This window comes from Gadus chalcogrammus, chromosome 7 (assembly GCF_026213295.1).
Source record: "Gadus chalcogrammus isolate NIFS_2021 chromosome 7, NIFS_Gcha_1.0, whole genome shotgun sequence".
NCBI lineage: Eukaryota > Metazoa > Chordata > Actinopteri > Gadiformes > Gadidae > Gadus > Gadus chalcogrammus.
The window spans coordinates 24,075,221-24,089,328 of NC_079418.1; the positions used below are offsets into that span (position 1 = coordinate 24,075,221).

Below are 14,108 nucleotides of genomic sequence, written 5' to 3' on the forward strand. Positions count from 1 at the left end.
TTGAGTCAGAGCCCAAAACAATGAGGTCAGGAGTTGGCTGTCTTAAGTCCAGGTCTAACCGTTACTCTGGAAAACATGTGTACTTCGTACAAAAAAACAAATAGGCAGTTTTAGTATTGTAGAAAGTCAATGTTGGTACTGTTAACGGTAAATAAATGAATCACATCAGGTTTTTGACCGTATTTCCTGACGTAAACATGTTATATGATTCACGGACCGCCCAACAATGTGACTCCCGTGGGATTTTGAACTTGTAAAAACTGAAAGATACCGCAGCGTATCTTTGTGTCTCTTCAAGAGCTCTGGCTGCTGGCTTTAGAGGCCACATGCGTACTGTCAACATGCTGGCTGCTGTTGACAAGGTATCAGCGAGAATGCCTGCTACAGCAGTCACTCTGCATCGGAATGCATTCTGGGAGCAGTGGCTCCAAGTTTGAAGTGTAGAAGGGTTCCAGGTTTAAAAATGTCCTGAAGCACATGCAATTCTCCACTTGTGTATGCTTATCGTTGTAGTAAAAACCTTGTATTCAATATGATCGATGTGTGCCTTTAGGGACATTGTTACACTAGTACATATTATAAAACTAGGAAATATTATAAAAAATCATTCACAGATAATATGTTTATATCATTCTCTACAAATAATTGGAACAGTGGACTGTGGAGGTCACTGCAATACTCGGAAGATGTATTTGTTTTAAGAACAATAGTTCATTCTCTACATTTTGTGTTCTGCCGAAAGATGTGCAAAAACAGCCCTCTTGAATGTAGTGAACAGTGACCTCTTTTGATGGGATTGTCGCTCATGTCTATTTCACAGTTGGCCGAAAAGCCTCACCTCAAACCTTCCAACCTTTCCAAAACCTACTGCAGTCTTTCAAAAGCCTAATTATAGGTTTCACCATTGTGAGGTCCAAACATGCAATTGGACGGTTTGATTTAACAGCAATAACAACAAGCTGTCCTTCTGATGGCTACTGTCTCCAATGATGGGCCACGCGTTGATGCAGCTGTGCTAGTAGTGTGTGTTGTGTGTGTGTGTGTGTGTGTGTGTGCTGATTCGCGCCTGTGCTCGAATCAGCAGGATGACTTGGCTGATATCAGCCTATTGATTCTGCTGTTGTGTCAATCACTTTCACCTCCTTATCTTGCGGAACATCGTTGACACGTCATTGGCCTACGCAGTGAGAATGAAATGAAAATGGATGTCATTGCTAAGCCTTTGTGGTGGTTTTAACGAAGGCTGCATGCTCAGACCATCAGAGTTTGCCTGTTTTTTTTATTCTTGTATCTCTGATGGAAAGAGCCTTTATATAACCAGTGTTTGCACTATCCCTCACTTCTCACTCACTCACTCACTCACTCACTCACTCACTCACAAACTCCTCTCTTCTCTCTCTCTCTCTCTCTCTCTCTCTCTCTCTCTCTCTCTCTCTCTCTCTCTCTCTCTCTCTCTCTCTCTCTCTCTCTCTCTCTCTCTCTCTCTCTCTCTCAGTGTTTGTATATGTGTGAAAATACACTTATTTGTTGATGTTCATGGTGCATCAGAGAAAAAGAGGAACAAAGGAAAACATCAAGAGAAGGACAGGAGACCAAGTCTGTGGCCCTTGGCACCGAGGTAGATAGTGGACGAGAGTGTGCGAGACAAAGACAACCAGACAGCGAGGGAGAGAGAGAGAGAGGATGAACATGTTTATTCATTCCCTGATCCCGGGCTGCTGACAGCAATGTGACAGTGGACAACAGCTGGGGAAGCAGCCCTGGGCCTCTGATGTGTACCTCACTTCCACCCCCATCCCAGCTCCCACCACCCCCCTGCCCCCATCCTGTCTCCATCCTCCCTCAAAGTGACCAGGGAGTCGCGGGCCATTAATAAAAGGAAGATTTGTAGGAATCGCAGGCTAATACTTCCTTTGAATGAGTTCCGTCTTCGACTTAAGAAGCAATGGGTACAACATCGTTTTTGACCATTTAGACACAAACAACTAGCAATCACATTTCCGATCTAACATAACGGTTGTTCTACCTTGCATTTCATACGTAAACTACACACACAAGTCTTACTTTGTTGTTAAATTTGGTTTTACACCTAGCTGTGGTTGCTAAACACACTAGCAAACGTGTGTGTGTGTGTGTGTGTGTGTGTGTGTGTGTGTGTGTGTGTGTGTGTGTGTGTGTGTGTTGTGTGTGTGTGTGTGTGTGGTGTGTGTTTGTGTGTGTGTGTGTGTGTGTGTGTGTGTGTGTGTGTGTGTGTGTACTTTAAGGCTCCCCACAATTCCAGTGGACTCAAACCCAGAACCGCTGCGTGATTATGAAAAATAGCCTTTTTGGATTTGAAATCAAGCAGAAGTTCCATAATCCTGGGATGTGGTCGCACCAGCAGCAATTCTTAAAGGAACATCAAGTTTTTAAAGATTCCCGGCGCCTACATGAGCAATTACCAACTTTAATGGTGCCTGGGATGTTGTGAAACGCTCGCCACATGCGGGTCACCACGCCTCACAAGCTGGTGGATAGATTCTGGCTAGCGCTAATACATTTGACAGTCCCATACCGATCCGTAGTCCTCAAACAAGACCAGCAGACCTTCTGCTGTTTATCCAAGACCATGGAGGGAAGAACTAGTAGCAGTCCAAAATCAAAGCATTCATGGGATGAAGTTCGAATGTACTGTGTAGCCACAGGATGGAATAATAAGCTTAGACATGTTGCCATTGCTAAGGGTACAGTAATTGTTATCCTGCCATATATTTTTATTGCAAAGTTATTTTTTTGGTTTTATTGCCTCAGATATCATTCAGTCAATTAATTGTTCACATTAATATGGCATCTCCTTTTCTTCTGACCAATAGGCGTACTGAACAATGTCATTTGAATATATTTAACTGTCGCATAACTTGTATTTAACTGTCGGATGACATACTATATGTTGCAGGTATACAGCCAATACAACAAACAGCATACAACCTCTGAGAAGGGCAGAGTATCAACCATTGCGAGCTATCCTGACACTATTTTACCTTGAGTCTCTTCATCGTATTACTGTTGTGTCTGTTCCTCAGCCTCCTGCCGCCTCCCAGGCTCTCTGTCTGAAGCCGTCGGTCTGCCCTTTATTTATAATCCCTCTGTCTCAGCAGGAGGCCTTCGTTCTCCCGCCAGGCTGAGACTGAGAAGCTGAGAAAGTTTTCCTATATGCCAGCTTTGCAGGCGGCCATCTTGCTATCTAAACACACTGAAGTAAGGATTAGTTTGGATAACAAGGATAAGGGAAAGGCTCCAAGTATTATGGATTGATAAATTTGAATATTTACTCATGAAAGTGTTTGAATGTCAAGTGATTTGCATGATTTTGACAGTAAGAAAGGAGTTCGGACAGCTAAGGAAATCATTTGGCAATGTTCATGTCCTGCACTGTTTTAGTTTGTGTGCGTGGATTATCAAAGTGTGGATGACTGTAAAAACGAGCGCATCCCGGGGCCATACAAAAGCAGAGGCTGGAACAACGGCATGGAGCTAAATAAAACCCACAAAAGAAATCCTGGGTGGACGGGTGGGGTCAGGGGGTGCCCCGAAAAAACAGTTGCTGGTTGTTAATACTCCAGATATTCCTGGATCCTAATCTCCAACCTTGACCCATGTCAACGCCCCGGGATCCAGTGTCCGGTGTCTTCTTGATTCGGACTCATCCGAGTTGTCTCAACAACTTTACTCTCCTCGAGTATTTCCCTGAACAGGGGGGCCCACGCAACAGCTGTCCCCCCTCCCCCCCCCACCCCGAGTCCTGAGCCAGGCGAAGAAGAAACCCGAGCCCGGTCCCAGCGGATCTGAGGATCGGCGGCCCAACGTCGTCCCAGAGCAACATCCATCACGGGCGTCGCTCGGAACTCGGGAAGGGAATACGCTTCAAACGCTTAGACTATGGGACCATCCATGAAGACTGTCTGGGAGTGTCCGAAAAACATTTTGATGGAGGCTCACTGGTTTTCGTTGCGGTTCTCCGTGAACTGCTACTTATTCTGTTCAGCCCTGGGGAGGAGAGTGTGGAGGTGTATAAATAGTGCTACAGCGCTGAATTCGTTAGCCATTAGCCCCGTGTACATGGATTAAAATAGCATAACAATTGAGTGGGCCTCGGTGTTTGGCTGTATGTTGTCGGTGCTCACTTGACTTGTCGCCAGCCGTTCTCTTCAGGGAATGTTCTGGAATGACAAGCGGACAAGGGAATTATACAAGAATTCTGCCAGCAAATTCCAGGAGCACCTTGGTTGTATACTAGATTCCTACACACACACACACACACACACACACACACACACACACACACACCCACACACACACACACACACACACACACACACACACACACACACACACACCCCCCGTCTTGGGTGGGGGATTTTGTATTTATATACAGACACTGTGCATGCTATAAGTGGATGCACACAGCAGCAGTAGGATCAGCTAATGCAATCAACCCGCAGCCACTGTGGGGCCGGTCGTGTCAGAGCTTTACCTTTGGGAGAAGCCGAGTAAATACTGCCCTTCCAGGTCTCCTACACTGGCTGCAGAAGCAATACCCATCTTACTGACACTGTGTGGGTGTGGGTGTGTTGGTGTGGATAGAGAGATCGGCTTCAGACTTGATTTTGTGATGTAAGAAGCAGTGTGGCGAATCATTGATGACGGGAGCACAGATCTTCAAGGGACTTTCCGCTGCTCTCCTGCTTTTCCCATGATTTACTCCATTAACTCATTCGCCTGTTCCACTCATTTATTTCCACCCTGTATCCCCGTCTCCCACCATCTCTCGCTCTCTATGTAATCCTGCATCCATTCTTTTCAGGGTGGCTCCTTATCATGTTGCCATAGCAGTAGCAGCAGGTATATCTTATTGGCCAGCCCTTTGTTCCAGGTGTATTATCAGTACGCAGACAGACAGACAGACCGACAGACAGAGACATATATACACACAGACACAGCATTTGCTTGAAACACTGGTCCCCATTCGTGCAGACACAAATGACTATACACACAAAAATATTCCTCCTTAATGTCAATGTAACCCCGTTTATTTTGGACTGCTTTTGTTGTATTGCTCCTTAGAGGGATACAACTGAGGTCAGAACACAGAGCATTGCACTTGAACTTCCCAACTCCGCCGCTCCACTGTCCTCCTATTCCCTTCTCTCTCTGTGTGGGTAATGACTTGTGACAAAGTGGTCGGTCATCAGTGGCCAAAATTCGCTGATCTCCCTCGACCAAATGGCCAAATCCATTTGACAGCCATTTTGGGTAATTGAAGATCAGTGTCCCTGCATAATTACACCTAATGGCGGATGACATAGAAAATTGATTTACGATTTTTGGTTTAGTTCTACAGTTGTGTGAGGGTCAGGGCGGGGGGAGTCCTTAGAAAGATGAATACTCATGTGAGCTGAAGGGACGAGGCATTCTGAGGCAGGTTACCTTAATTTCAAGGTTTTTGGGTCAAGCTAAGATCACCATCCACCATTGACTGTCAAAAAGTGTGTGTGTGTGTGTGTGTGTGTGTGTGTGTGTGTGTGTGTGTGTGTGTGTGTGTGTGTGTGTGTGTGTGTGTGTGTGTGTGTGTGTGTGTGTGTGTGTGTGTGTGTGTGTGTGGTGTGTGTGTGTGTGTGTGTGTGGTGTGTGTGTGTGGGGACAGACAAGTAACCATTGAGCCAGTGTGGTCTAACCTAAGTAGCTCCTAAAGCTACACACTGGCCCATTCATTCACTGCATGCCTGACATTAACACTGCTTAATGCTGCACATGAATGCACGCATACACACACACTGCCACAGAAAAATACACACTGGTCTGCACCCACACACAAACATGCACATACTTTCAGCCAACACACACACACACACGCACGCACGCGCGCATGTGCGCGCGCACACACACAAATTAGCTTTGAGCCAGCTTCACATGGCACTCGGGTAAAGACTACAACACAATAAAAAAAGCTCAGTCCATAAAAAGACAGCATGGTTCAAATTGAGTCAAAAATAGTCCCTGTTGTTAGCGGTGCACTAGTAGGCGGCAAAAGGTTTTCAGCCTACGCTTCATATTCGCTGGCGTTAATAGCGAATACAACCACGTTGGAATGTGAGAGAAAAGGGAGCCTAATCGTTTTTCCTTTCTTTCTTTTCTTGATCCAAAAGTTACCCGTTCAAAAGACTTAAAGAGCGGGAGCTTTTCTTCTCTTAAGCAGATTAATTAAAGAAAGCAGGAGCCTTGCTTGGTTTTATTTTTTATTTTTTTTAAATCACAGTCAGTGATCACTGTTTTGCATTCGACCAGCGTTGTCATGGTGTTTCCTCTACCTCCTAAATAAATCATCTGAAAAGGTCATAGATGGCGCAATGTTTTTGTATTACCAGGCTAGTGTATGTTCATTTCGGTTCACTTTCTAATAATATACCACACCTCAAAACCAAATATACATTTTCCGCAAGTTCAGTGGGTTCATCCTCGTATTAGCTAAATACATGTTTGTTATCATTGGTGGTTTTAGCATACATCTCAACATAAATCTTAAGACCTCAGATCATAAAATGTGGCCTTGTCTATATGATGGTATTTGCAGAAACGTAACCAGAAATGGAAAACTACTAGAAACAGTATTTGTTGAAGAACCCAGACTCCACTCACGAGCACATTAACTTTTATTACACCACTCTAAATTCTGACTTTAACTATTCGGTTTTAAATGCAAACCTTGCTTGTACACTTTGCTGTTTTTTTTCTACCATTCTTACTTTCCCTTTATTGGCTTTGTTCACATGACATCACATCTCGTTTTCATGTTATTAGATTCTACTGAAAATTCCCTTCTTTGCAGAGCAGCCAATCACAACCTACCAGAGTCGTTTTGACCACTCTCATGCTGGCAGACAACAAAAGAGTGATTGATTTTGAGTCATAAATTAGCTCCACCCGAAGCAAAACAACTGCGAGGGTTGACACGGCACAAACGGCAGCGTGGGCCACTCGGTGATGAGGGGCTGGTGTCTTCTAACGCAGTCTGTCCCCACTCACCCACCGTGAACACAAACTGAGCTGAGGCTTAAACTACACCAGTGTAGTGGAGCGACATGTGCACACGCACACTGCACAACGGCGTCCCACTGTAGATTGAGCGCAGGGTGGATCAGGGCATGGATGTCATTAGGTGTTCATTTTTTGTGTCTCTTTCTCTCACATGTCTTGTCTTATGATACCTATGCTGCTTACAGTGGAAGCGCTTTCTAGAAAACTCCCTCCCCCTGGAGTTCAGTACCATGTGTGTATCCCTGGGCAGCCGTACAGACGTTTACTCGGTTGCCAAGGGGTTGAGGGGGGGGTCACCCTGTTTCTTTACCTCTTTCAGTGCATCCGCATTGCCGCGAGAGAGGCACACAACAACAGACGATGCTTTCGTTTAAGCTGTATACTCCGGATAAATAAACAGTGTGTTATTGGTTTTTGCGTGCGTCGCACCAAAGCCCGGGGCTAATGCAGAACAGATTGAATTTGTGCGCAGATCTGCGGAAACCGATACAGGAAATGATCCGAACCAGCCCACCGGTCTGGTGCTGGAAGATTAATGCACACACACACACACCACACACACACACCCACACACCACACACACACACACACACACACCACACACACACCACACACACACACACACACAACTGTTTAGTTTTGAAGAGATGCAGAGAGCAGGGGGCTTCAGACTCAAATGTAGACCACCTTGTAATCATATACTATAATCATATGACATGTGTGACGTACTGTATGTTCTGGGTACTTCTGTAGCTGTGCTGATAAAGTACAGCCCTTAACCAAAAGTGATTGTAAGCTGCATAAACAATATGTCCAATGGCTGTATTTAAAATTATAGATGGTTTGGCTTCCTATGAGGGTTATTTTTTGTATACAGTTTCCATCTCTATTTATGTAAAGGGATTACTTTTCCAGAGAATGGGGCAAAGTTATTTAGATTCAACTCCCATTTTGCTTAATTTTTAATCACATATTATGCAACATTATTTTTACAGCAGATTTAAGCCCTCCTAAATGTTTTTAATGATTTCTGTATGTTTTGGTGACCTCCTATTGGTAGGGCAGGGCAGTGTTAGGCACATTGTAACACCCTGTTGTGAGAGATGGGCAAATCCCTTGCAGACCCAGTGCTGCTGTGGTGTGCACTTTGCGTGGGACAATCTAAAACCTCGTCATTGTCATGCTACGCCGTGAGGAATGTTGTGTGTCACACGTTGGGTTAAGACTCATTCTCCCTGAAGCAGAGATGCATAGATGGCATTCATTGTTAAGTTACATAGAGGGAGTCTGGGATTCATAATCATAAAAACTCTTGATTTAAACGTGTGCAGAAACAGCCCGATGTGATCTGTAACATTTAAGCGCCTCTCTTGAAATCACTCAGCTGAACGTTTACATTGCTGTCGGCTCCCCTCCGATGTTTGCTTTCGATTTCGGGGATTCAACTGGCAATTAAATAAATGTATTAAAAACCTATTTTTACATTTAGGAGGATGGAACCTTTAACTCCTAAAGTTCTTCAATATGCTAACGATAATCATATTTTAATAATCATGTAGCTAGTGTTTAAAAAACCTCTACAAAATGATTTAGGTTTCTTTTCCAGTTTATACCAGAAATTTAATTCTGCAAATTCACCAGCACTATTCCTTGATCATTCCAAATGGTGAAAGGGGCAGCGAGTCAGTCTGAATCATCCTTCTTTAAGCAAATCTGCCCCCTCATACGCCTTGTGTTTTTTTGCTCATCATCGAACAATGTTCCACCTCCTGTAGTCTCTGTGGCCTATTATGGTCTGTTGTCGATGTGTGGACAGCTTAACCAGCTCTACGCTTAATGGTGTGTGTGTGTGTGTGTGTGTGTGTGTGTGTGTGTGTGTGTGTGTGTGTGTGTGTGTGTGTGTGTGTGTGTGTGTGTGTGTGTGTGTGTGTGTGTGTGTGTGTGTGTGTGTGTGTGTGTGTGTGTGTGTGTGTGTGTGTGTGTGTGTGTGTTCAGGGCAACGTAGTGTTATTGTTCTAGTGTTTTGTTAATGAGCGCTTGTGGTCTTAGTCCTGTGTGGCTGTGATGGTTGTGTTTGTCAGTCAGTCTTTCCTCTACTCTGGCAGGGAACGTAAATAAATGCTGTATGAACATTGTCAGTTTTCAAGCCAGCCATTTAATTTATTTGGCGTGTTATTTCTGCGGATTATACATGCATACATGTATGTGCCCTGCACTAGTGAGCATGCATGTATACCATCCATGGCAAAGTTAACCAAATCAAGGCTAGATCAGTCCAAAATAAATGGATTCGATTTTTAGATACGTTTCACAACTAATACGTTGAAAGAAATTTTAGCCATGTCAAAATGAAAGAAATATGGTGTCTAATTATATATGACACCCTGATCATGTTTTTGCCAATCTTCTTTCCAACGCAATCATTATTCCATCATATCATCTCATAAACTGACTCGTGAGCTTTTGTTTTTATCTCGTGTTCCCGATTCAACACTTTGTGCTGACAACGCTGTATTTTTAGAAACCTGTTATGCATCTCATTACTGATTGTACTCCATTACCCTTCTTCTCAGCCTCACGTCTGAATGTGAAGGATCATGATGAACAGTAGTATGATATTCCTCCTCCCTGTGCCGTGCGTTGCAGGGCAGTCTCCAGTGCACCCCCTGGGGCATCATGGCCTCCCTGGAGGAGCAGGTGGCGGAGCTGGGCATCAACGGAGCCGACGCCAGGCCAACCGACTACCCCGCCGCCGCCGCCTACCCTGCGGACGGTCCCCGTAGCCCCGGTAACTGTCTCTCCCCATCTCTCCGTCTCTGGCTTGCATGTCCCTGAAGGTCCCATCAGATGACACATCGCTGTTGTTTTCTTTTCTTTTTTTCATTTATTATTTCCTATTGTCGGCACAACACTTTTGAGACTAAAGTTTAGAAATGTTCCTCAATTCAGACATTTCATGAATGTTTTATTAATAATATATCATTCTTGATTGAGATTCATGATTGATTCATTAGAATGTATTTAGCGACATATTGGGATATGCTTAATGCTGTATATTTTTTAAGCTACATGTATAATATGCTTGGGTACAAAATAGTTTTTCCTTTATGATTGCAGGGAACACATCTTATCACCCATAATTTTCACTTCTCCCATCTTAACTGTGTCATACGAGCCAGGTTAAACTGAGCGAGTGCATAATTGGTAGTTGTTGTAGAAGGTAGTTATCCCTTTTATTAATACATCTGTGTTCTCCAGCCCTTGGAATAAAGGAGTCATAGTCATCCTACGTGCCCTAGTTTTACTCAGATGCATCTCCTGACTCACAGCATGAACCCGGTGATCTCTCTCTTTTTCTCTCTGTCATTCTCTCTATCACTCTCTGTCTCTCGCTCTCTCTCGCTCTCTCTCGCTCTCCCTGTGTCTCTCGCTCTCTCTGTGTCTCTCTCTCTCGCGCGCGCGCGCTCTCTCTGGGACTCGCTCTCTCTCACTCTCTGTGCCTCTCCCTCTCTCTCTCTCTCTCTCTCTCTCTCTCTCTCTCTCTCTCTCTCTCTGTCTCTCTCTCTCTGTCTCTCTCTCTCTGTCTCTCTCTCTCTGTGTCTCTCTCTCTCTCTCTGTGTCTCTCTCTCTCTCTCTCTCTCTCTCTCTGTCTCTCTCTCTCTCTCTCTCTGTCTCTCTCTTTCTCTGCGTTATAGATTTGGGGCCTGCTGTGTTTTTAAGGGTGGTATGGTATGTCGTTTATTTGCCTGGCGAAACAGATTCAGACGGACAAATCCATTAGACATCAAGTCGAAGGCATGTCCTCAATTAGCTCTAGTTCAGCGGTAACAATGGGCCCGTAGCGCAAATACTTTAGATTGTGAGATTGTAGAGACCTCCTTCTGAACTCGGAAGACCTCTGTTAGCTCATCTTAAAAGTATTTATTTTTCCAGACAATGTTAAAACACTATCTTTCCCTTAAATGATAACACATTCTTGATGAAGGTCCATCATTTGTTGCAAATATGAAGGAGAAAGACATACTTCACTTCTTTGGAAAGAAAGGAAGATAGGCAGAGAGATATACCAACTTTTGTAATATTGAACACTCAAGCATCTCATCCACATAAATAAAGCCCTGAAGCCCACTTGAGCAACCAAACCAAATTCCAGTGATCAGAAATAGGAATGTGTTGAAAAGCTAAGATGCCCCCCGGTGATTCATGTTTGTTTTTGAAGGGAACGTTGGGCTTTGTAGCGTAAAAAAAACACAAATTGATAATCTTCTTTAGGATTCCACTTTCATGGTACCATACCTCTAGTAAAACCTTGCCAAGCGTTCACTGAAGGGAGTATACAGAATGTATTTCTGGAGATGTTTATTATTTTCAATGCATTCTTTTAAATCTATCCCCCTTTTCTCTAAACTCTCTCGCCGTCTTTCTTTGTTCCTCTCTTTCGCTCTCTCTCTCTCTCCTGTGCTCTCTATCTCTCTCCTGTGCTCTCTCTCTCTCTCTCTCTCTCTCTCTCTCTCTCTCTCTCTCTCTCTCTCTCTCTCTCTCTCTCTCTCTCTCTCCCTCCCTCCCGTGTTTACATGAAGGAAGGCAGAAGCTGAGTAGTCAAGCTTTCTTGGGTTATACTAGAAACTCCCTCATATCAAAAGTTATTCTTAAAGTTCGCGCTTTTTTTTATTTTAACTGTGAAAAGTCATTCTAAGTGTGTATTTTCATTTCCATGGCAGTGTTAACCTTCCACAAAAGTGGATGCCTCTGGCTCTGATAATGAGATGATTATTTCTCAGTAATGACCAATCAACATGTCAGCACCTATAAGCTGACAGCTGACTAACGATGTTGTTTAAAAAGTAAAAGAGGCACAGTTCTAGGAACTGGTTCCTTCTTAACTTCATCGAAAACAGGCCTAAATAACAGAAATAAGTGACTTCTTAGTGATTGTGCTGACATGCACGCAACATCACACTTAATATAAACACAGCACACAGTTAGTGAACCGAAGAGTGAAAATGAGTTGCTGTTAAAATGCCCCCATAAATATTGTGTTTTTATTTAATGGGTATATCACACATCTGGTACTACACAGTGATGCAAAGTTTATATTTGTGCATTTGTTGGGCAGATTGGGGCTCATTTTTACTGCATTAAGGTATAAGCCTTGACTAGCAGTTTCGTCAACGTTTGCTTTAGGTTTTCCACCGTGATCTATTTGTTTGCTCATCTAGCCAAACTAATCTGAACCATCATGCATCCGTTTATCCACGAAGATGCTGGATGAGGGACAGGAAAGGAGCACAAGTCTTAATTTTTCCCAATTTGAAGTATTTACTTAATAAAATGGTGAATAGAATTGGATTACATTTTGAAGAATTTGGTCTGCAGAATCCATGCAAAGTCGTGTTTGCTTTGCTACATTCCACTTTACATAATGCCCATTGACAGTTGCAACGCTGCAAAAGTGGTTCTGGGACAACATTGAAATGGCTCTGCAACTATTTGATGTTCACTTCATCTGCAATTTTCTCCAATATAACTGAATTAAGTGCCATGTCTGTATTGCTACCGTTATCATTTATATGTCAATTAAGTTTAATCTATGGTTTGTAATAATTGTAGAAATGTATATATTGTCAATTTATGATAGATTCATTCTCATATACATATTCCTGTTTCTCAGAGGAGCCCCTGGCGCCGGGTCGAGGTGGACCTCCGGAGGTCGGGCTCCTTCAGCCCTTCTCCGCCGCCTGCTCCAACGCCACCATGGATCTGGTCTTTCCTAGAAGACCCGCGGAGACGGAGCAGACCTGGCTGCTGGAGGCTCCCAAAGCTGAAGACATCGCAGACCGCATGGACGAGATGGAGCACGGGGAACGCAGAGAGGAGGACCACGAGGAAGCCCAACGGATGGAGACGTATATATCCGGACTCGTCCAACGCAGGACCGTGGTCGCGCGCCCATCAAAGCCCCGCACAAACGCGCCACATGACCCCCGGGCCATCACCGTGGTGAGGCAGAGCAGCCTATGCCGTAAAGAGGACCAACATCCGGGGATGCAGGGAACCATCCAAAGTCACATGCCCGGGCTCCCTTCTTCCCCCCAAAGCCCAGAGGGACAATCTCCGCAGGCTTGCCGCGGCATGGATCTGGAGTGCCATCAAGAGGCGGCGTTTACAGACGACTCCCCGCACCCGTACCACCACCAGATGCAGCCTAGCACCCAACATCACACCAGCTTCTACCCCAGAAACAGGCAGCATGCACCGGGGAGCACGCCTCGCTCCGCCTCGATGGACTACCAGCCCTGCAGGGGGCCCGGTCCAGCCCAGTCCAACCCCAGCAACGGGGAAGCGGACTCCACGCCCAAGCACTTCAGCGGCTACCCTTCCCCTCCGCAGCCGGCCACCCCCTCCAGCCGACGAGCAGCTGGTGAACGCCGAGTACATCCCGGCCCAGCCCTGTCGAACGTCGACCCAGGGTCTTCCCATCACCACCCAATCCCCTGAAGGCTGGAGGGCGACGGCCCAGAGCAGCAGCAGCTCCCCGTAGCTCATCAGCCTCAGCACTCGAGGGCCAGAGCGGGCCCCAGGAAAGGCCGCCAGACTGACGACAAAAGCGGGGCGACCAGGAAGCAGGGGAAGAAGGCCTGCCGCTCCAGTCGGAGAACAGCCTGCAGCGGGTTCCGGAGCGCAAGTACAACACGGTGGAGCGGGACGGCGGCGGCGGCGGGGGCGGAGGCAGCGGCGGCGGGGGCGGAGGCAGCGGCGGCGGGGGCGGCAGCGGGAGCGGCAGCGGGAAGGGAAGCCGCGGCAGCCAGTCCAAGGGAAGGAAGTCCCACCAGGGGAGCGGCGGGTACCGGCGTTGGCGGTCCACCCTTGAGCTCAGTCAGGACGAGGCGGAGCAGCCCCCGCCGCCCCACCAGCACGCCTCGGCGTCCGGCCAGAGGGACCCCTGTGGAAAGCGCTCGCGTAAATCCGTCCGACGCACAGCTCGTATTCGCAACCCAACCAAAAACCCAACCCAAAACCCCAACCCAACCCCA

The 14,108-nt window shown here is 45.8% G+C and overlaps 1 protein-coding gene across 1 annotated transcript in view; it reads left to right on the plus strand.

The window, feature by feature from the left end:
* Positions 1-14,108, plus strand: part of LOC130386062 (dapper homolog 3-like) — a 31,929-nt gene that overhangs the window by 2,691 nt on the left and 15,130 nt on the right. Inside the window, exons 2-4 of the mRNA XM_056594845.1 lie at positions 9,721-9,862; positions 12,746-13,495; positions 13,825-14,042. Coding sequence (XP_056450820.1) covers positions 9,721-9,862; positions 12,746-13,495; positions 13,825-14,042 — 1,110 coding nt within the window. The remainder of the gene's footprint in view (positions 1-9,720; positions 9,863-12,745; positions 13,496-13,824; positions 14,043-14,108) is intronic.